The sequence below is a fragment of the Schistocerca cancellata genome, chromosome 6, assembly GCF_023864275.1.
Source record: "Schistocerca cancellata isolate TAMUIC-IGC-003103 chromosome 6, iqSchCanc2.1, whole genome shotgun sequence".
NCBI lineage: Eukaryota > Metazoa > Arthropoda > Insecta > Orthoptera > Acrididae > Schistocerca > Schistocerca cancellata.
This window is the reverse complement of record NC_064631.1, coordinates 54040393-54065702: the sequence shown is the minus strand read 5'-3', so window position 1 is coordinate 54065702 and position 25310 is coordinate 54040393. Positions and strand designations below refer to the sequence as shown.

The 25310-nt window shown below is 43.2% G+C and overlaps 1 protein-coding gene across 1 annotated transcript in view; it reads left to right on the top strand.

Annotated features, from left to right (window-relative positions):
* Positions 1-25310, top strand: part of LOC126191561 (retinol-binding protein pinta-like) — a 127025-nt gene that overhangs the window by 64718 nt on the left and 36997 nt on the right. Inside the window, exon 6 of the mRNA XM_049932477.1 lies at positions 12513-12618. Coding sequence (XP_049788434.1) covers positions 12513-12618 — 106 coding nt within the window. The remainder of the gene's footprint in view (positions 1-12512; positions 12619-25310) is intronic.

Here is a 25310-nt window from a genome sequence, read left to right as displayed (position 1 = left end):
ACACAGACAAACACACAGTTGCTAAATTACTTATATTAATGGCAGAGAGTTACAACTTTATTCGAGTCACTTGAAAGTTTTTTCGATGATTGAAAACCATATGATATTGTAACAAGCTTATTACCCTTCATTCAGATGATGAAGGGGTCAGGGGAAGGAAGGAGAAGAAAAAGAATAGAAATGAACATTAAGCTACATCTGATGCCCATGCATCCGATTAAAATGTGTAGCAGTAATGGGTGTTAAGTCTTTTCTAAAGAAAATAGTTGTAGACGGATGTTTTCGTAAAAGTACTGCATAAAACTGCCTTGTGCAAACCAGCAGGGCGTCAACTCATTTGCGCATTCTGTAGCAAGTAATCGCATGTCTAATGCAAGGAGATCGGTTGGAGCTGTTACAGAGACAGAAGCCAGTCTCGACAGCCAACCTGTGTCGAGGAGCCATTTACCAATATTCACGTAAAAGCTAAGCAGAAGTGGTTAAAGGCACGTAATTTTGATGCCCGTTTCCTGTTACAAAAATTTTTAAATTACAGGTTCAGTATCCACAGCTCACACCAAAACACATCATGAGGTTCAGTGTGCATCAGTTGTCACACATTCTTAACATTAGCGCCATGACTCGGACCCCCTTTACACGCTGCACTGACTGCAGTCGCAGGAAGTAAGGTTTCATGGTGTTCAGTGCACAAAACACATCATAATGATGGCAGGTATATAACATGAGAAACTGCCTGTATGTGACCCATCTCTCGTCACAAGTGGTGTGTTCCAAGTGCACACAACTGGTCAGTTGGAATACATATATTCCATAGGACGTGTACGAAGAGTTTCAGTAAATCAAGTAGGTAAACTTACAACTCGGCTGCAAGTAAGTGAGAATGCCACAAGGCTTTTAGCTGAGTAGTCCAGGGGTGGTACCAGTACAAGAACAATGTCATTTGTAGCGAAGTTCAAACTGTTGTGAAGACCTAGCAATTTAAACTGACTGCCACGCAACTAAAAATTGTCGGCTGTGAAGTGATATTGTGTAATAAGATGCCAACTGGAAAGTACAGCTGTGACGAGTCATTAGCAACAGGGTTCCAAAGTATCGTTAATGAAAAAGATTAATTTAAAGAGAGGGAGAGAAAAGGCGAGTGAGGGAGTATTAAAATGAGTAAATTACATCTGTATATAATAACAGTAAATCTTTAAATAAGGTAACTGCATTACGTAAGATGCATCTCTGTCTCTCACAATCACAGCTCATTATTTAGTATTTTTATTTCATTTAGAGTATGACTTACAGAATTATAGTTTACAAGTACATACATTAAACTGATGCAAGGTAACATAATATACGAGGGGTGGCCATGAATTTCCATTTCTGTGCAGTGATGCAAATTGTAGTGATGCAACGATTGCTCCGATGCTCCGCCGTGGCATTGGTCGTCGCTGGTCATTCCTCACTCACAAGATAGTCGTTTGGTCACTGTATGGCCAGTTCTGAAACTGTTGATGGAGCCCCATATTTATCTTTGTGCTTTACTCCAGACCTGTAGGTGGCCAGATCCCTTTCACCTGTCCGCTAAGGATCAAATGGTCCAAATGGCTCTGAGCACTATGGGACTCAACATCTTAGGTCATAAGTCCCCTAGAACTTAGAACTACTTAAACCTAACTAACCTAAGGACATCACACACACCCATGCCCGAGGCAGGATTCGAACCTGCGACCGTAGCAGTCCCGCGGTTCCTGACTGCAGCGCCAGAACCGCACGGCCACCGCGGCCGGCGCTAAGGATCAATATTACAAAAAGTGTAGAGACTTTTCCCGAATCCCCTTAAAACAGAAGTCTGCTCATTCTACATAAATAACGACATAGCAAACAACGAACTGAATGTAACTTTCTCTAACGAAAAAATTCCGCATAATCGACACCCCGGATATTTGAATATGACTCTCGGCAGGTCCCTGACATTTAGAAAACACTTAGAACTAGCAGGGCAAAAGCTAAAATCAAGAATTAATATATTAAGGCAACTGGCTGTTGCTAGACGGGGATCTACTGCAAACACCATGAGAACTAGACCACCAACACTTGTGTATCCTGTCGCCGAGTACTGTTTGAAGTAGAAACAGCCATGTCAATAAAACAGATATCTATGTAAACGACGCAATAACGATCGTGATCAGTACTCATCAACATTTCCTCACCTAATCTCCGACTACAACAGGCAAAAATACATGAGTGGGCGAAACTCTGAAGATAGAAAGACTTAGCAATTCATGAAATATTGGACAATTTACGGTATACCCGACTAAAATCTAGAGTAACAATCTGGTTTAAGTTATAGGAAACTCGTCCCAGAAAGCAATGATCTAAGAGATGGACGGAGAAATCAATTATTTAGTGGTGACATATGGATTCATGTCACATCACGCAGTTAAATGTTCCCCACTTTCTGTCATGCCGCTTGTGTAAACACACTTGTACAAATGGTTCAAATGGGACTTAACATCTGAGGTCACCAGTCCCCTAGAACTTAGAACTACTTAAACCTAACTAATCTAAGGACATCACACACATCCATGCCCGAGACAGGATTCGAACCTGCGACCGTAGTGGTCGCACGGTTCCAGACTGTAGCGCCTAGAACCGCTCGGCCACTCCGGTCGGCGGGAACAGTACTAATGAAACATTTGAAAATACGGACAAAAGTTTAACTGCGTATTGTACTTTCGGAAAAAAACATCAGTCTTGTGAATACATTTGTTAAACATTTGGTAAAAGTTACATAGTAGACGCCAGATTGCATTTTCAGTAGTTTATGTACGAAATATGTGTGTAATACGCATCAAAATACTCTTGGGAGCCTTATCCATTATCTGTTTTTGAAATCATAATGCAGTTTTAGTTTTTATGATGAAGAGTGTGTTTCAATTTGTCACGAAAATTCCAGGTTACGCTAAAGGTCTGTCCATTAGCACAATCTTTCCTCGGCCTTCACATTCCTCGGCTGCACGAAATGTCAACCGAATATAACATTTTTCTCAGGGAAAATTAGTTTCTTGGTTCATTTCTTCGACCACAAGCATATAATACATCAATAACGTGTGACACAAGGTTCTTAGAATGAAATACGGACGTAGGATAATACATAGCATACTGCATCTAATAGTAACTGTGATTTTTAGTTGCTACTTGCGATTTCTAGCTGCGACTTGTCACTGAAATCGCAGCTAGACAACAGGTTCACAGGAAGAACTACGAAATTCAGCAACAAATGGCACACATAGTTGAACCTTAAAGGCTATTTGAGACTCCTAGCTGTGACTGAAATCGCAGTTAGATTCTGTAAAGTTGTTATTGTGATAACTGTGACTTCACAACCACTGTGATTTATAACAGATACGCGATTTCCTGCTCATCCCTAGTCGATGGTCTCCCCGACCACTGCAAATCGTGGAACTCCGAGGAACCGCCTTCTGATGACCTCACCCTCCGTGCCAGGCGATTAACTGTACTTCTGTCGACAGCAGGTGCTCCATAGACTTTGCACAAGCGTTTGTGATTATTCCTCACAGTTTATTTCTCTGCAGTGAGAAATACAATGACAGCACGTCGCCTATAACGTACATCACCTACAGACGCCATTTGGAAACTGTCCTGCAGCTACGCTATCCGTCGGAAGTCACGGTAATTTGGACCGCTCACTGAAGAGACTTCAAATAAAGCATACTTAACGTTTCATATTCTTAGAATTGTTTTCGGCTGAGGAAAAAATGCGGTGCATTACTTTCTGGGCAACCCTCGTATTTTGTAAAACGCTGTTTATCCCGTTATGCAGATCATGTAAAGGGGCCATGAGGAAGGAGTGGGAGAAGGATAGCAGGAATCGACACTCAGATACGTCACATATGAGACCCCTACAACCATCAGTATGTTTAGGAATAATTGGTGTAAAGTCTTTTTGTTACAGATGCGCAGTTTTGTTTCTTCACCTAGGACGTGTAACTGCTAACTAACACATAGTGAGTTTTCTGAGAAAATGCTTGTGAAGTCATACTTACTAAATAGTTTTAAATAATGAGAGCAATCGTAGTTTCTTCCTCTGCTGCATCATTTTCTAGCACAACAACTGTGCAGTTGCTCTCTGGTTGAACATCGTCCTCAACAGATGTCCCTAGTGACGTGAACACAAACCCTTTTGGCACTGATTCAAGCTTTTGGCTCCACTTAAGCAGGAAATGTTTTAAGTACCATCAGCCTAACGAAAATCAAATATGCATTTCCTGCTGATTAGTTGATTCAGGACATCATGTCCTTATGAGAAAAAAACTATTGTTGCAGCACAGGAATTGTACAGAATGTTGTGAATCGATCACTCGACATCTAAAATATATTTCTGGGTAATCTTCAATGAAGACCTCATACTCAGTAAAATAACAAACAAGAAGTAAGTTTTTAGTGCAGAAATTAAAATTTGAATCGTTTTCACACTATGTCTACATACGTTTCAATAAAACTCAGGAAGCTTTGAGAACCTGTTTGTTTTTTGGGGACACAGGCAAATGTGAAAGAAAGAGATCCAAGTCAGCAAAAACGAAGTTCGGATGAGAAACATTGTGAAGTTTTTCGCACAACGTAGGGTTTGTTTTAAAAAATGAGCAAATTCTTGACACAATGTGTCCATATTTGTAACAGTTTCCTGACCTTTAATTTGAAACCTAAAAATAGTACAAATGTCGAATATGAAAGTAATGACAGCTATTCAAGATCTGTTACAAGGAGAGTAACATATACAGGGTGTTAGGGAAAGTGTCGAATGCTTTGAGTAGTGTTATTACCCATTGAAACAAGAAGAATAAGTCAAATAAACATGGATCCGGTAATGCATACTTTCTGAGATAAATCCAATTAACATTGGTCCGGAAATGCACACTTTCTGCGATAAACGCGTGTTTACAGGGGGTGTTCAACGTGGCGCACAAAAAAATGGCTCTGAGCACTATGGGACTTAACATCTATGGTCATCAGTCCCCTAGAACTTAGAACTACTTAAACCTAACTAACTTAAGGACATCACACAACACCCAGTCATCACGAGGCAGAGAAAATCCCTGACCCCGCCGGGAATCGAACCCGGGAACCCGGGCGTGGGAAGCGAGAACGCTACCGCACGACCACGAGCTGCGGACCGTGGCGCACATTTAGCACGGTGGACCCCTCTGCCCTCTGGCGTAAGGAACGACGCACCCTTTAAACCACACCGGTTGTTGTTGAACCTGCTGTCACGCATTGAAGACGCAAGCCTGTAGTGTCCGCACATCGTTGACTGGCGTGGCATTAACTAATTCCGTCATTTGTCCCCGTAACCAAAAGTCTGGGGTACTGAGGTCCGGGAAAATAGCAGGCCAAGGTCTACCAAGCCCCTCCCCCCTTTCCCTAAACAATCCAGCGGTCGTGAAATGTCTGCGTCACATGTTCCCGCACATTGCGACGAAAGTGTGCTGGTGCGCCATCATACATGAACCACATTTGTATTTGTTGCTGCAATGACACACCCTCAGCAAGGTAGGCAATACATCATTCACGAAGTGCAGATAATACGCTCCAGTTAACCTTTGTGGTAGCACGTATGGCCCCATTAATCTATCGCCAAGCACGCGTGCTGATACGTTGATTGAGAATCGATGTTGCTGCCCTCTTTCCAGAACTCCTCGGGCATTTACATGTGCCCATACATGACAGTCGTCGGAATTCACGATACCATCTCTTGTGAACCCTACCGCATCCGTAAATACACTCCTGGAAATTGAAATAAGAACACCGTGAATTCATTGTCCCAGGAAGGGGAAACTTTATTGACACATTCCTGGGGTCAGATACATCACATGATCACACTGACAGAACCACAGGCACATACACACAGGCAACAGAGCATTCACAATTTCGGCACTAGTACAGTGTATATCCACCTTTCGCAGCAATGCAGGCTGCTATTCTCCCATGGAGACGATCGTAGAGATGCTGGATGTAGTCCTGTGGAACGGCTTGCCATGCCATTTCCACCTGGCGCCTCAGTTGGACCAGCGTTCGTGCTGGACGTGCAGACCGCGTGAGACGACGTTTCATCCAGTCCCAGACATGCTCAATGGGGGACAGATCCGGAGATCTTGCTGGCCAGGGTAGTTGACTTACACCTTCTAGAGCACGTTGGGTGGCACGGGATACATGCGGACGTGCATTGTCCTGTTGGAACAGCAAGTTCCCTTGCCGGTCTAGGAATGGTAGAACGATGGGTTCGATGACGGTTTGGATGTACCCTGCACTATTCAGTGTCCCCTCGACGATCACCAGTGGTGTACGGCCAGTGTAGGAGATCGCTCCCCACACCATGATGCCGGGTGTTGGCCCTGTGTGCCTCGGTCGGATGCAGTCCTGATTGTGGCGTTCACCTGCATGGCGCCAAACACGCATACGACCATCATTGGCACCAAGGCAGCAGCGACTCTCATCGCTGAAGACGACACGTCTCCATTCGTCCCTCCATTCACGCCTGTCGCGACACCACTGGAGGCAGGCTGCACGATGTTGGGGCGTGAGCGGAAGACGGCCTAACGGTGTGCGGGACCGTAGCCCAGCTTCATGGAGACGGTTGCGAATGGTCCTCGCCGATACCCCAGGAGCAACAGTGTCCCTAATTTGCTGGGAAGTGGCGGTGCGGTCCCCTACGGCACTGCGTAGGATCCTACGGTCTTGGCGTGCATCCGTGCGTCGCTGCGGTCTGGTCCCAGGTCGACGGGCACGTGCACCTTCCGCCGACCTCTGGCGACAACATCGATGTACTGTGGAGACCTCACGCCCCACGTGTTGAGCAATTCGGCGGTACGTCCACCCGGCCTCCCGCATGCCCACTATACGCCCTCGCTCAAAGTCCGTCAACTGCACATACGGTTCACGTCCACGCTGTCGCGGCATGCTACCAGTGTTAAAGACTGCGATGGAGCTCCGTATGCCACGGCAAACTGGCTGACACTGACGGCGGCGGTGCACAAATGCTGCGCAGCTAGCGCCATTCGACGGCCAACACCGCGGTTCCTGGTGTGTCCACTGTGCCGTGCGTGTGATCATTGCTTGTACAGCCCTCTCGCAGTGTCCGGAGCAAGTATGGTGGGTCTGACACACCGGTGTCAATGTGTTCTTTTTTCCATTTCCAGGAGTGTATAATCTTGGATGTCATCAGTGGATCTGCGACACACTTCTGCAACAGCCGCCGTCTACCAAGATGATCATGTGGTCTTAGGGCCTGAACGCGCTGTGGATGCTACGGGCACAGCAGTTGTTGATGAAGCAACCCCCAGATAAAAGAGTGAGACACGCCTTCTGCTGGTCCTAGGGGATTCTTCAACAGAAGTTAGCACAGGCTCCTCCATGCCAGGCGTGTGAACTGTGCGGAGCGTACCGCTGTCAGTCTTCCGAGGTGCTAGGGTACTTGTGTCCCTCAGATGCTGATAAAGCCTGTCGAACAACTCATCAGAGGGCACTCTTCGCTGTTGATGTTTTTCGGCATAAAGGGCAAGGGCTCGCAGGCTACGTCCATTTGTTAAACCACTGTAGAATATCATATCCGCATTTCACTTGTCGAGTAGTAGGCTTCCATTGCTAAAAAGTGGTGCAAGAGAGAGAATGTAAGTGTACTACACCATCAGTACGTACAGACAGCGCAATAAGAGTAAACACATAAGTGAATGCGCGTTTGGCAGAAGGTAAAAACGTAAAACACCATGATACGTACCGATTGTCAGTACTGTACAATAAGGCACACAAACACGATGAAAACTAACGTAGCCTACAACACGACTCTAACCACACAATGATTGCACACCACCTAATGGTAGGTAGAGACTGTGAGTAGGACATCATAATACCCTGAAATCACATTTGAAGGGGTGCCAATGCAACGACAGTGTTAATATCCGCAACCAAGAATCGCGCAGCGCTTCCTGTAAACATGTATGGCATAAATACAGGAAGTATGCATTTCCAGACCCATGTTTATGGGACTTATTTTTCTTGTTTTGTGAGTACTACCACCTCTCAAAGTATTCTACACTTTCGATACATTTTTTGGATGCCCTGTGTATATGTACTTTTTACTTTCATCAGTCTTCAGTGTATCATAGACGCATCACGACTTCTTCTACGCCAATCTATTCAACTCATTTTAGCAGTTACACATATTAGTGTTGATAACTTTCTTCTTCCTGCGTGAAGGATATGTCAGGATGAAGTTCTATTTCAGCTTCACTTTACTTCCACAATTCCTTCACTGTTTCACTATATTTATTTTTCCTCTCTTCAGACGACTTTCTGCCCTTTTTTCTTTACCCCATGCCTTGGAATCCTTCCAGTTTCAAAACTTTTTCCCTAACGCTCTCTCTTTCCAAAACTTCTTCTGCCCTTATTTTTTCCTTTCCAAGTTTTCCTAATCTCTTGAATCCTGATGGTTGCTAATTTCTTTACCATGAGATATCCGAAGATCTCCTTGTTGAGTATGTCGTCACCCATTCTGCAAATATGTTTAGAAATAGAAAGCACCTCTTCCTTATCGTTTATATGTTTTTTATGTTCAGATAAATTGTTTCTTGTTAATTTGCAAAATGTTGCATTTCTCTGAGGACCTAATACTTTTCGTATAATTCTTCTTTCTAACTGTTCTGATTTATCAATCTCTCATTTAAAATTAGATACTTGGTAGCATACAGGCATCTGGTTTCACTATTCTAGTTGATTTTTTTAGACAAGCACTTTTTGTTTCAGGTATTCTTATATATATTAAATGCTTTTTTCCACCTCTTGTGTATCCTTTCCTCTAACGCAGATTTTTCTAAACCGTTGTCATGAGCAGTATCCCCGAAATATTGGATTTTTTTAAATTTTTCCATTTGTCTAATATCTGTTTTTAAATATTCTGGAGAAATTTTGACATTTGACACAAATTTTCTTTTTCTGCAGCTGTTCTTGATCCTGTCGTGTTGTCTGACTCTTCAAGACGACTGAACTACACTGTTACATCTGTCAAGCTTTCAGAAAGTGTGGCAAAATGATCCGCAAATGCTAGGCAGTTTATTGCAACACCTTTTTTCTTTTTCCGTAGCACGATTGGCAATGTTTTGAATTCTTTTAGTTTTTCATGCCGAAATAACAGAAATTTCTCTATGACACAGTTAAAACGATTATGACGTACTCAGAAAGAGACATAAGATTCTTATTACTCGTCACTTCACACAGAAAACTGTAATTAACATAATGAAAGTAAACGACCACATTATAAAACAAGGGCCAAATAAACTGGTACACCTGCCTAATATCGAGTAGGGTCCCCCGCAGAAGTGCTGCAACATGACGTGGCATGGACTCGACTAATGTCTGAAGTCATGCTGGAGGGAACTGACACCATGAGTCCTGCAGGGCTGTCCATAAATCCGTAGGACTACGAGGGTGTGGGGACCTCTTCTAAACAGCACGTTGCCAGACATCCCAGATATATTCAATAATATTCATGTCTGGGGAGTTTGATGGCTAGCGGAAGTGTTCAAACTCGGAAGAGTGTTGCAGAAGCCACTCTGTAGCAATTCTAGATGTTTGGAGCGTCGCATTGTCCTGCTGGAATTCACCAAATCCGTCGGAATGCACAATGGACATGAATGGATATAGGTGATCAGACAGGAAGCTTATGTACATGTCACTTGTCAGAGTCATATCTTAGACGTATCATGGATCCCATATCACTCCAACTGCACACGACCCACACAATTACAGTGCCTCCACCAGCTTGAACTGTCACCTGCTGACATGCAGGGTCCATGGATTCATGACGTTTTCTCCACAGGTGTACACGCCCATCCGCTCGATACAATTTGAAACGGGTCTCGTCCGACTAGGCAACTTGTTTCCAGTCATCAACAGTCTAGTGTCGGTGAGGACTGGCCCGGGCGAGACATAAAGCATTCTGCCGTGCTGTCATCAAGGGTACACGAGTGGGTCTTCTGCTCCGTAAGCGCATATCGATGATGTTCGTTGAATAGTTCGCACGCTGACACTTGTTGATGGCCCAGCATTGAAATCTGCAGCAATTTGCTGAATGGTTGGACTTTGTCACGTCGAATGGTTCTCTTCAGTCGTCGTTGGTCCCGTTCTTGCAAGATCTTTTTCCGGCCCCAGTGATGTCGGAGATTTCATGTTTTACCGGATTTCTGATATTCACGGTACACTTGTGAAATGGTCGTACGGGAAAATCCCCACTTCAGAGCTGCCTCGGACATGCTGTGTCCCATAGCTCATGCGCCGACTATAACACCACGTTCAAACTCACTTAAATCTTTATAACCTGCCTTTGTAACAGCAGTAACCGATCTAACAACTGCGCCAGACAGTTGTCTTATATGGGGGTATTCTGCCTGTTTACATATATTTGTATTTGAATACGCTTGCCTATACTTGTTTCTTTGGCGCTTCAGTGTAATAAGTGTAAAGAAAGGTGTTTTTACCCAAAATCCATAAAGCAAACCAATGTGAAAACCTACCTCATACATGGTCGAAGATTTCAAATAGCAATCTGATTAATCGTGTTCCTAACTTACTGACGAAATTTTGCATATCATTTTCAATATATAATCTATGGTGCAGAGTGAAACGTTTGATGCCTGAATCAAGTAGGTATTTTAGAGATTTTAAAAAGAGAAATAGATAGTTTAAAATTACTTAAAGTGGCAATTAGTGATGTATGGTGGCAGGAAGAATATTTCTACACGAGTATATGGTCATCAAAAAAAGATCAAATAAGGGTAATGCAGGAGTACGACCTTCATAAGTAAGGAATTAGAAATCCGGAGGAACAGTTGTGACACATAGTGGAAGCATTATCATAGCATAGAGAGACTGGAAGACACACCACAGTAATGCAAGTGTGTATTCCTGCTAGCTCTGTAGAGGATGGAGAGATTGAATGAATGTGTAATGATATAAAATACATTTTTTAGTTCGTTGAGGGAGACGAAAATGTAATTGTGACGAACGGCAGGAATTTTGTAGTAGGAAAAGGAAATGAAAGGAAAAATAGTAAAAGACCATTAAGTGGGAGAAAAAAATAAATGGGGAAGCCGCATGGTAGAATTTTGCATGGAGTACAGTTTAATCAATGTGATCACTCGGTTTAAGAATCATGACTGATTATTTTATACGTCGAACGCAAGACAGCACCACAACGTTTATAAACTACGAACCATTATTCCAGAAAATGAAATACTGTTTTTATTGGCTTAGCGTTTTTGTGCACAGTATTTGGTTCCTTTGTGGCTTGCTTCACGGCACTGTCACCTATTGCCTTCGCTGGCGTTAAGTCGATATCGAGTGTAGATATGATGCTTCCACGCTGTACCTGAAAAGGCGTTCATTTTCCCATTTAACTTTGTAAGGCTGTATGCATGTGTAAACTGTCTTTACATTTCCTGTCTTTTCTTGAAAGTCTCTTCTTTATAGTCAGTGTGTCCTCCTCCTCCTCCTTCATCTTCATCCTTGGCTTGTCCCGTTCACCTACAGGAATGACATTCTTACTTGGATTGAAGCAAAGTTAGTGACAGTGAGTGAGCAGATGTCCTTACTAGTGCCTTTCGTTTCCCCTGGGATAGATTTTGTGTTCCCCAGTGGTCTACGTCGAGAGTAAACCATATTTTCAAGTGTCAGACTGGTTTCTAAATGTCTGCGTGTCGTTCTTCTGAAGCAGGATGGAGAAATCAGCAAAGTATTTGTGTAATGGGTTATGGGACATCCCCTGAAACTGACGTTCAGGTTGGTCTGCGCGCGGATGCTCGTCGCTATCCGCAGGGCAGGTTCGACCTGCGGCTGCCGCGTCTCTTCCAAAACCGAAAGTGGTGCGTTAACACTCTTAGCTGTCTGTACGGGTTTTATAGGCGCTCTCAATTTTTTGGAGTACTGACACAGTGTGTCCTTTGCTAACACTAACGAAGGAATAATGAGAAAATGGAGTCAGTGCGCAAAGATGATTTTGTACATAACACTCGTGTGGCTCATCCTAATTTATCGCTCAAGTGATTGTGATCCATATGAAGTAGGGCTAACAGGGGATATTGAACGTATGCTATAAGAGGCAGCACGAATGGTCTCAAGGTTTCCTTGACCCACCGGATATTGTCAAAGGAATACTGGTAAACCTGGAATGGCAGAATGCCTTGAAGCTAGACATGAACTATTCCATGAAAGTCAGCTTAAAATTCAAAAGGCAGTATTAAGCGAGGAAAATAGGAACATACTGTTACCTCTGACGTGTAGCTAGAGTAGGAGCGTAGCTCAAGTAGGGGCCGTGAATGAAATCGGAAGAAATCCTAATACAGCGTGATGTGCTCTTCACCATGGTTTTCAGAGTATGGACGTTGAGCTGATGTAAATACATGATGGGGTTTTATTACTGAGACCCTATACCAGTTAACGTTTCTCTGCTTCAGGTACATGTCCATCTGCCAGGATCAACGACGCTGTTTGACCACGTGTCTAAAGAGTACCTGCCAGATGAACTAGGAGGTACTGCAGGTCCTACCGACAAACTTGCCTGTAAGTATGCACAGACACGTTCACCTCAGATGGTGGGATGATCCTGTGAAATTCGTTCATTAATTATTTCTTTTGATTCAACTGTGGGTACTTGCTGAGACATTATTACTTGATAGTACACAAATTTTGCTACTTGTTTCACAAGCTTTTTATGTTGAAAGGGTACAGTACCGCCCGACATTGAAAATAGGTACAACATACTTCATTATTTTTGTCAGAACAACACATTTTTTTGTAAAATAACTCAATTTCAATTAATACAGCGAAGCCGGATACCAGTGTAGGAAAGAATGACAATTTATTTATTTAATTTATCATATGTGCACTCCCACAAAATAAATCCCTACATCCAGTTTGGTGAGATCTTTTGAAATGAATGAATGTATGGTCGTCTGCTAACCGCAGATAGTGAATGTGAATATATGATCATCTTTGAGTCGATACTTTGGCCACCTTTGGTGGGACCAAAGAGATGAAATTTACCAGAGCTTTGAGCGCCTGAAATGTGGTTGACCAATACGGTAGCAATGTGCTCCCCCCACCTCGAGATAGATGCGAGATGACCTGGAGAACGGCCATGTTTCAGCACTCTGCCGCTGGATCCTGTGCTGTTAACACCTGTTTTAGTTGTGCTCCGTAATGACGAAAGAGTGGAGTCATGGAATGCATGTGGAATATTTAAGAGTAGTTTGAAATAATAATTTCTCTATTTCAGGAACTTTTGTGGGGAGAATTAAATGTCAGGCAGGTAATATTATTGGGATTGTAGTAATCTTCGGAAGTGACCAACGGTCACAATGAATCCACATGTAGCAATAAGTTGAAATACTTCCGTGTGCTTAAGTTAAGCTGAATCACTAGCGTGTGTACAGTAAGTTGAAATATTTAAGAAATAGCGTGTGTACCATAAGTTGAAATATTTAAGAAATGGCGTGTACAGGACTTGAAATTAGAGACGAGTACTTCCACGTGGTGAGTGCTGTGTGAGTCTCAAACTGTGTATGAGACAAAAGATAAAGAGAAGTACTCGTCCATGGTATCAGTTGAGGACTCGCGTGTGTGATGAATAAGTTCTTAATATTACATTTCGTGATATGATTCCGTGTGACGCTAGATTCAAACTCTGAGAGAGAAGCAAGGTGAGTCGGCCGTCTATCCAGCAACGCCACATGGCTTGCATTGCACAGGAAGACGTGCATATATCTCCAGAGTTCATAGTAGGAAAGTAGAATTACGAAGTGGGGCAGTGTCATGTGAAACTGGGATAAATATTAATTGAAGTGGGAAAGCTGAAAGTGATAATGTTGTGACTATTCACTGTCTTGTATTTTATATTGTAGTGTGGTGTGTGTCATGTAATTTGGGTATGTGTGGTTTGCATGGGAGTGTAGCGAGGTAGTTTCAAAAGATTAGTGGGTTATGCTTGTTCCTTCTGTACCGCTCGGTCTGGAGGAAAGTTTCGTGATGATGATTGTGAGAGTCGAAGGGTGAGAAATAATAAAAGATCCACCATCCTATCCAGAAAGTGCACTGTAGCGTTAAAATAATTACGAGACCATAATATAGAGATTCACCAATGTAAAGTCATGCCCACTGGGCGGAATTTCTCATGTGTTATTGTTGTAGGTTATAGAATTTGTGTGTTTAGGTTAGAGAATTTATCGGAATAAATAAGATAGTGAAAAGAAAAAGATTGGTGGACTTTTCCATTGAATTGTATGTTGCCATAATGTCCCGAATTTATAATGTGTGCGCCATTCATATTCAGTGCGGTGGCCACGTGTAGACAAAAGCCGTTAAATAAAAAAGGAAAGAAAATGTGGTATTGCCAGTGCGTAGTGTACAGTCAGAGTCCTGTAAATTACTGATAGTCAGATGCGTGTTTCCGTTGCGTATTATTCATACAGGAGGATAATTTGTAACTTAATTGTGAGTACGAGAGTTCATGTTACTCGATAAACAAGGATGAATCCACTCGCTTGGCAGACCACTCATCTTGCAGGCCTGACTGCTTGATGCCACAGTATGTGCAAGGCATGTGGGTGCCTCTCAATGTTTATGACGTCTCCGTCAGATTATTAACCCACTGTCTGCCATTAGAAAGATCCACAATGGGACAGTAATAAACTGTTGAACAATACATGCTGACATGCTTTATACATTTTGGTTAGAAGTCGTTAGTTACAGTGAGAGCTGCCTTACGAGCATTATTGATCATTTCTGTTAATTTCACACTAGGTATTTGTGAAATATCATCATAACGCCAAACAGTCTTTTTTCCCATTTTTTACAGAACTGCTTATGAAACTCGTGATTTACACATTTTAAAAACTAACATACTGGGTGATCAAAAAGTCAGTATAAATTTGAAAACTTAATAAACCACGGAATAATGTAGATAGAGAGGTAAAAATTGACACACTTGCTTGGAATGACATGGGGTTTTTTTAGAACAAAAAAAAAAACTATTGCTAGACGCGTGAAAGATCTCTTGCGCGCGTCGTTTGGCGATGATCGTGTGCTCAGCCGCCACTTTCGTCATGCTTGGCCTCCCAGGTCCGCAGACTTCAGTCCGTGAGATTATTGGCTTTGGGGTTACCTGAAGTCGCAAGTGTATCATGACCGACCGACATCTCAAGGGATGCTGAAAGACAATATCCGACGCCAATGCCTGACCATAACTCCGGACATGCTTTCCAGTGCTGTTCACATTATTCCTCGACTACACCTATTGTTGAGGAATGATGGTGGACATATTGAGCATTTCCTGTAAAGAACATCATCTTTGCTTTGTCTTACTTTGTTATGCTAGTTATTGCTATTCTGATCAGATGAAGCGCCATCTGTCGGGCATTTTTTTAACGTTTGTATTTTTTTCGTTCTAATAAAACCTCATGTCATTCCAAGCATGTGTGTCAATTTGTACCTCTCTATTATTCCATGATTTATTCAGTTTTCAAATTTATACTGACTTTTTGATCACCCGGTATTTCAGTAAACAAGTTCTAAAATGAGGGAGGCTAGGCTGTTGCTTTGGAAAAGACATGATAGTATATTATGTTACAGTCCTCAAAACTCTAGAAGTGTCCTACACTAAGGATTGTGTCAGGTGAGAGTTTACGACAGATATTGGTGGTCCCGCAACCATATTCTGTTTTTCGTTCATCAATGCAAAATGTCAGGGGTAACACTTGTAAATAAAGTACAAATATTTGTTATAGCTGATAATGTCAACCGTCCTGACAGGAGTAAGGACCAGAGCGCGAAGTATAGTGATAGGTAAGTGAAGCGCATGTGTCTACTCACTCTTTAACCATGCAGTCTGAGTGAAGCTTGTAAGCCGATCATACGGGCACGGTATCGAACAAACAGTATTGCAATCCTTGACGTACAGATGAAATGAAGTCATTGTATGCCATTATTGGCCGGGAGACCAGCCAGTATGTTTTCATCCACCTATTGCAAGTTCTCCTATTTGATGCAACTTCAGCGGCTTGTGCGTCTTTCTGCTGAAGATGAGATGATACGACGAGTAAAACGTGAACAATCAGTCTCCGAACAAAGAAAATCTCCAGTCTGGTTGGCAATCGGACCCGCCACCACATGCTCCACAACCACAATCTTATCACCATGAAGTATGCAGGACCAGTCACGGGGGTTATTGCTCCGTAAACTTCCTATGAAACGTTTGTTGGTGGATCTGGTTTTTTTTTCTTTGTACTGCCAAAGTTATACAGTCTATCTAAGTAAGGCTTACAGTATTGCTTTGCCCCATGACATAGTGTTAAAGTAATCACTTGCTTAATACCAGTAACCAATGCCGTGCAGTAATGCAAATACTTTCAAAAGGCCCTTATCGGACTGGAAAACAAGATCTGCCAATAATACCCTCACCATCATCATATGGTTTCTACTACCTCCTCTAGAAACACAGGATCACAGCCTGAATTCGAAGCCGGCCAGTGTGGCCGAGCGGTTCTAGGCGCTTCAGTTTGGAACCGCGCGACCGCTACGGTCGCAGGTTCGAATCCTGCCTCGAGCATGGATGTGTGTGATGTCCTTAGGTTAGTTAGGTTTAAGTAATTCTAAGTTCTAGGGGACTGATGACCTCAGATGTTAAGTCCCATAGTGCTCAGAGCCATTTGAACCATTTGAACCTGAATTCGAAAACGCAAGAACACACACAAGAACTCCACACTTCCAATTTCCAATGTAGCAAAGCGAAATTTATAATCTACTAATAGTATCCGTTCGTTAGACAACACCTCCAGCTAGCATGGCTAGACTGAGCCTGTGCCTACGCCGGTACAACGAAATGCAGTTGCAAATTCAGCCAATACTTTCCGCATCGGGAGAAACACATCTTCGTTCTCTGACTACAAACTTCCGAAATACGCCCTGCAGCACTACTTCCACCTCAGAGGCCATAAAATTTGCCTTTTGCTCCCCACGAGGGTTACCAGGCGACTCGATTTCGCCATCTCATAACCGCCCCACGAAGTTAGTTCAACATGACAGTCTTTCGGGCAGTCGGGCTCCAGAGCTGACTGCAAGCATTTCGACTCTCAATTTCTTGTTAACGCTCACAGCACCTTGTAAGACATTGCTGCCCGCTGAGATTTTCTTAAGCTTTTTTACAAAGAGGTATTAGGAAACTTCAGTCATTCTGTCGAAATAACCTATCCTTGAAAACAGCCGTGCAGGCCAAACCATTACCATTTATCCGGGTTAATGTCACACCGGCCTGGCGAATAACGTCTGTCCCTGGAAACCAGAAAACGACCTCTGCCATTGACTATAGCATACAGCACACCATCTCTTGTCTTTATTCGTTTCCTTTAGTACCGCTATCGTGCCTTTCTATTAGTCTGGAATTTCTCCAATTTTCCAGGGAAGCTATAATGCCAATAATTTACTTAACGTGATTTTAATAGGATTGACATAATTGAATAATGATTTTAATTACTGTAACTCCTTTCATTGTATGTGAACTGTGAACAAATTTGGTTAGATGTCAAAAATTATCTGAAGGTCCTAGTCTTGTCAAGTAAATCATTGTATAGATAAATAAATATTGTCTTATCCTATGTAATGCGGCGTTCTACTTACAAAGTTTATACACAATAGCAGCAACAGCATAGTTCTCTACGTAAGCTTTTGAAGTGGTTCAGCCCATCGTGTTAACAAACACTCACAGGTAACAACATAGTTCACAAACAATGTTTGTGCTATCATGACATACTCATCAACCGCCATACTCATCAACCCGCTAGAATTCAAACTTCCCGCCAAAATCCGCGAGCTTGGATGACGTCATCGCCATCATCTTGGATGACGTCATCGCCGCCATCTTAAGTTTAAATCAACTTAAGTCTTCAAGCAACGCGGCGATAGCCGTACAGTGAACATTTTTCGAACAACACATGATGCCACAATACTGGAACAACCTAGGTACCACCCCAAAGTGCCGATATCCAAGATGGCGGCGATGACGTCATGCAAGATGGCGGCGATGGAATCATACAAGATGGCGGCGATGACGTCATTCAAGATGATGGCGATGACGTCATCCAAGATGGCGAATTTTGGCAGGAAGTTTGAATTCTGGCGGGAAAGTGTGACACCCCCTCACCATGAAAAATGGCATGAATTTCAAATTCCAGCAGGGTAATGCGTCACACCTAGGAAGATGGCTGGAAAAAAGGACTTCTCTTTACTATTTAAGTAGTTACAAACATGTGTGTTCGCCACTGGGTCTGTACTCCAACTGGCTTAGTTCACGTCGGTGCCATCAGAGGGCACTCTCCTGACGTCAACTGATGACGCAAGTACCCTTATTCAAGATGGCTGCACCCAGTTTATCCACCACGTGCTGTAAGATTGGACACTTGGCCTACCTCCACTAACCTAAGCCCCTCCCCAATAAAAATCACGCGAAGTTCAAATTCCAACAGCCGGCCGCGGTGGTCTAGCGGTTCTGGCGCTGCAGTCCGGAACCGCGGGACTGATACGGTCGCAGGTTCGAATCCTGCTTCGGGCATGGGTGTGTGTGATGTCCTTACGTTAGTTAGGTTTAAGTAGTTCTAAGTTCTAGGGGACTTATGACCTAAGATGTTGAGTCCCATAGTGCTCAGAGCCATTTGAACCAAATTCCAACATGATAATGCGGTAGACCTAAGAAAATCGCGGGAAGATAGGTAACTTGCATTTTCGCTACCAACCTAAGAAAATTGTAGAAAAGAGAGGACACTTGTACTAACCACAGCCACCCAACCGCCACCTCCTCCTAGGAACGGGAGCCAAGTTTGAATTCTGTCAGTAAACAAAGCTCACTTGCGTTTAATCTACCAACGTAAGAAAACTGCTGCAAACTAAGCTCACCACAACTAACCTAAGCCTCCAGGGCGCAACCTCTCCGTAGGGGCTGCTGGTAAAAGGACTCAGCCCACACTAGGCTGATGTAGAGAGGAGGGAATGTACTTTATTTATTTGGGAGCAATTTATTTAGGGATGGAGTATATGTATAACACAACACACGCTCAGACACGCCCCACATTATACAGACCTGCAAGCTACTCCTACATAACTCATCTATAACGCTCTACACACACGCTTGCTAATTGAAAACATCAAAAATTACACTTTGCACAACCTACAGACATGCGAATCACTCGTAAATAATGCAAAGTCTTTATGTCCAGATACCCAAACAATTCGTAAATTGTCAAAATAATCCAACTACAAGACTCTGCTTGCTAATCGTCAACTTTCGAAATCATTCACCAGTCTTTATTTAAAGAATTAGAGGGAGCACCACCACCAAGTGTATTCGCCACTGAGTCCATAGCCCAACTGACTTAGTTCATATCCATGCCACTAAAGGACGCTATAGTGACGTCAGGTGATGGCGCAAGTAACGTAATCTAAGATGGCGCCACCTAGTTGTTTCACCACGGGCTCCAGACCCCAACTGTCATAGTACATTTCGTCGCCGCCAGAGGACGCCTCCGTGACACCAGCTGATGACGCAAGTACAGTTATCCATGATGGCGGCAAACCGTATGTCCTCCACGCGGTCTAATACTCAGTACTACCAGCAGAGGACGCTGCCGTCCTTTTCGTGAGGTAAACCAAGTGGTGAGGGAAAATGGTGGGAAAGCGGCACAGACTGCTCTGGGCCACTGGGGACAGAAATGATGGAGTGTACTTTATTTATTTTAAAACAACTTATTTAAGGACAGAGTATATCTATCACACTCATACAAAATATCTAACCTGATGTGCCTGGGGTCATGTTGCACAACTCTCAGACACGCAACCAGCTCGTAATTTCAGTACACAATAGGAAACTGCTGCTAAATAATTCTTCACACTCATGTGTAGACACGCCCAGTACTTGTAAACTGTCCAAATAGCGCGTAGCAAAGTCTACAGCGCCGCTCGCGAAGTAAGGCAATCAACGCGCTCAAGACCGGTCAACCGCCCCATGTCAGTAGAGTACACGGGAGGTAGCGATCAGTATCACATCCGACACATGTCAAACCGCGCAAAGCCCCTGCTCGGCTTCCCCAAGCAGGAGGTGGCAGCACCCCCATTCACACATAACACATGAGAATTTCCTACTCGCTAGACACCGATGATGCGAACGCAAGTACGGTCGACGCGGCCGTCAGCTGTCAAAGCACTTACAGACCTCCATTTAGGTCCGCGAGTCACAACACTCGCGAAATGAGGAAGCCGTAGCTAGGGTCCCGCGCGCTCCGTCGAACACTGGTGAAAGTTGCATGCCTCTACACAGTCACCGTTATACTGTCATAGCATTCCAAAGCGCGTTCCAACCAGTCTCGTATTCGAGGCATCTCCAAGCGCTACTCGTCTTTACCATTGAAGGCAGAATAGTACAGAGCGTGTTGACACACACGTTGAACCACACGTACCCTCCCCAGCTTGACTGACACATCGCCATCTAAAACATTCTCAACCTTATTCTTAAGTATCATGGCTTTCTGAAAAAAAAAATATCAGCCACCTCCAGCTCTCCGTAATATTACAGTGCACCAGAAATAGTTAATGCTCGGTTTCTTGTTGTCTCAGCTTGTATGCACCAAAATTCCTGCCCTAACAGAACCTCTTCACCAAAATATCGCCCAATCCAGTCTTTCTCCCGGACATAACGTCATAGGCTTCCGCTCTCAACATACGCAAATGTTCTCACCACTCCTTTATCCCACCACAATCAACGAGGATTTTTTTTCTGGGGCTTTCTGTCGTTATTTTGCTAAGATTTCTAAATTGCACCGACAGTTCCCTCAATATATACACCCCAACCTATTCTTTCTTACTACAGACGCTACACTCAGTGGTAATAAACTAATTTACACTGACCACCATTTCACTCCGAAAACTAAACATCGCAAAGTTGTCTACAAGTCATCAAATACATACTATACTTGCAAGAATATTGGAGCGTCAAACTGATCAACCAGGGAATATATCACCAAGTACTGTCTCGATCTAGTAAACATGCAATTCATATCCCCACACCATACCAAATCATCCCCTTTACATCAGCGAACCGAAGTCTTTCTCTCAGAGTGATGTGCAAAGACAGGCTCGTTTCACTCCGGCACGAACGCGACACTGTTTCCGCTTTCTTGCTCGCATTTCTACAGACATCTCCATACTCCTCGATTAAAAGAACAACCATATTTTCCCCATAATATTATACAATTTTCGCCGTACTTCTCGACATCAAGCACACCGCAGTAGCCTCCCGATCTCTAACACCTCATAATGCACTACATAAAAACTGTAAATTATTTCTCCACAAACACTTAACTTTAGCGAGGTGCAGCGTACTGTAAACCATTGACTAACTAGAAACAAATAGAGTAAACTTATATTTACACTCTCGAATACCGAAGTCGGTGATGTAACACATTCCAGATGATCAATATTGCTTACAAACCAACTACGGTCATTCCCACGTCTAGAGAACAGGCAAACGTGTGTCCAATACATCACAATCAATATTCCCTCAACTAAATAAAGGCACCAAATGTACAGAAGCAGATCGACCGAACAATTTACATGGGAGGGAATAACGCTCCACCGCAAACGCACCTTCTCAAAGTTACACCCTATCACGAAAGCACATACTGAGTATTAGTTCACTATACGGTCGTCTAGAAGATGGTAAAGTTAGCTATGATACATTCCTACACTCCAACAGGCCTATGCATTCGGAAAACTGCTACCATTAACATGGTATCGCGAATCAATACCACCACAGACTTTGCATACACGAACACTTTCTAGGAAAACCCTCACATATATCTCCTATCATTATAATTAAATCTTTCGATAGCGATCTCAACTGAACGGTATTCGGCAATGAGCGAAGTATTGGAAATACACTCTGTTGAATGTTGTGGCTCTGGAAATACCTGTAGCTTCCTTACTACTAGACATACTCTTCCCTTCGCTATCACAGTACTCCAAGCCAAATCCAGACCCTCCCTACAACAGCACATAGACATTTCCTTTACACAAACACATATACTTTACAAAACTAATGCTCAAATGCGAACATAACAAACACCCAGCACTAATACTAAGTATAATATTACCTCCTCAATAACTGGATGCATACGACACCAAACAATACTAAAATTAACGATGGGTGTGCATGTCTCGTACGTTCTTCCTACGAGTCATACCACCACGTCATAGACGTAATCGAGTACATGTTAAAGAAAAAATCCGGATCCCAACAACTACTGCATGTTACTCTAACAAGCGCTGGTCGTTTTACAGGAGTGCACTAGGATCCATGTTAAAAGTTATACACTTGCTTTATAAATCTAGGCACGTCATTACCTCTGAATGAGGTAGTTTTTTGTCCAGACAAATACCGAGACGCTAATCGTAGGAAAGTGTATTATCAGACCAACACGTAGCACACGATGCAGGCTCGTGATAAATTCGGTAAATCTGAAAGTCATTCGGCTAAGGAACTTGGTATGGGTCAGGTATTTGCAGCTCCCTCACGCCGCTAGATGTTTATCCAGTACGTGTAGCGTATTCTGTTTCGATACAATGTCAGACGTTCCCTTATATAACCACTGCGTTAAAGACGATGACTGATTGACAAGGATCACAAAGAGTAGTAAATCGTATGCTTATTGAGGTCGAAAGAAATGTACACTTGCTTTTCATACCTTTAGCCTTACGCTATCCGCTAGAAATGATGTCTATTATTTGGAATCAGGTCCTCCCATTCAGCCACATACCTGCGGGGGATCACAGCCACAAGTGAATCATATTTCTGGCGCTCTCATATCTCGAAACGAGTTACCTTTCCCGAACGTATCTGATAATGTAAAAATACAACATGGTCTTAGTCAGTCCATACACGTTTTGCAACTGCTTGGATTTCTATAGCTTTGCGCATGTGATCATCCCATTTTAAGTCGGAACTGAGCAGAAGTCGGACAAAGCCATATCCACCACCTTCTGCAACCCGTCTAGAAACAAGGCGAACTGAGTTACTGCGACAGGACAGTGTTTTGTCCATTCGGTGGAAACGCGCGCATTGTGGTGCGTTCCCAAACTACATACAAGTAACACAGATCCACGTCCATTCAAATCCATCAGCCCAACTTTCTATCATCGTTATTCTCTACCCCGCAACAGAGAAAAGTTAACAACTATAGAAGCTCAAATAACTTCATCCGATGTAGAACATAGACGCCATTACTCGTGCAATGACGCAAAGCTGCATTGGGGGTCCAGTGTGGAAAGAGAGAGAGAGAGAGGGAGGGAGAGACAGAGAGAGAGCGAGAGAGAGAGAGATTTCGCAGTGCTTCCCGGAACAGCACAGCGTGCAGCCCTCCCAGCATTCCTAACGGCAAACTTCGCCCCTCACTGAATTCACCTGTCAAACTGCTGCTGCCACTGCTCCGTGTGTGGAACGAACATATTAAATACGCGTGTATTGATACACTACAGAGGGTTGTTTAATGTTTCATCACCTCTACTCTAGGAGAATGATCGTATCCCACGTACTATACTGTAAATCGCAATAAACGCCCCCTGTGGTCCTGTTTAGTTGTTTGAAACACTCTTATCTAACACGCTTTGTACACTGCCAATCATTTCGTTTTTCTACCACGACTTCGAGGCCTGCGCCAGGTTCTAAACTGACCTTAAGGAGTTCTGATCCACGGGCTTTCACAGGAAATTAGACGCTGCACGGTGTAAATCTGTTATTAGGGCTGATACCATAACATGCCACACTTCGGATGATTTTAAATAAAAGACAGCTACAAGATATGGAAAGCGGAAGAGTTTGCTCGCATTGTGTAGAGTCTCCAAATTGCAGTCCGAATGTGATTCACGAGCTCTACATTTACACTCATCTCTCACACTGACGGAATAGCTTATAACTGTACATTCAGTTTCGACTCATTCATCATACTGCATTCATGTACGCGATCACTGTTCCTGCGCTACCCACCAAAGAAGGTACAGCCCAGCCGCCAAAACTCTCCCTCCAACTCAAACATGCATTGTTGCTCAATCATTATTTCGTAACCAACAGCACGTCGGCGGACGTCTCGTGAGTGAATGAAGCTTGCCGAGTCCTCACCCATCGAAAAGCACAATATTTGTCGAGATGCGCCCATGTCGAGGAGGTTAGCACTCCTTACCGATGTATTTTAACCTATTTGAAAGTGTCGTCATGTAATAGCAGACAGTTAAGAAGAACAAGAAATGCATGATTTTTATGCACGATGGAGCTCCAGATGAATAGATTTCGGCGCATTTGTGCCTGAATTAACCAAGCTATTAATTTTAAAGTGTTATCCCAGAGTCTAGGATCATTACCTGGAGGGTATAGGTAAGAAAGAACATAAACACACGCACTCCTAAGGCTACAACGTTCTGCATTTAAAACGGGCTATTATCATTATGTTAGATCACTTGCGTTTCTGACCTAATGCTCGTATGGAATGTAGCACTGTTAATAGTCCATTGTAAGAAATATGTTTCAAGCGCATGACATACATCCTTCTTCCATGTTTCTCTACATTAATTATGTTATCGAACCGTAAAATTAAATAACTGCTCCCTCTGTGTGATACGAGCACAATATAGCTTTCCGCAGACGTATAGTGTCCACTGTTCACTTCCGATCACGGTTAAGAAATTATACTATGCATGCCTCATCCCTATATAAAATGATCGCCAGTAACGGGAATACCTCTTACAAGGAAACAGATAAACGCATAGCAGTAGCGTCCGACATGTGAAGATAACAAGTCATTCCGCCACTAACTCTGTAAACAGAACATCTGACAGGTAAATGTATACACCAGAAATGCATTGCCTCACAAGCACCTATTGCTAACTTAGTTATGACACTGAAGTAACTATTTTACACCCAAGATGCGACAGGGGGGTGGAGTTCACTGCATAAATCAAAGTTCGTTTAGAGGATTGTGTCACGATTCATCACACATGAGATGGAACTCCTCCGTTGATGGGGATGTTTACCGTTGAAGTTCGCAAGTAGACGGCACTTTAAATCAGATACAGAACACGTGGCTGTATATGAGTCGAACGCAGGCTGTTTCAAGCGACTGATGCATCCTGACAGAACAGTGGAAAAATTTACTTGTAGCAACTTC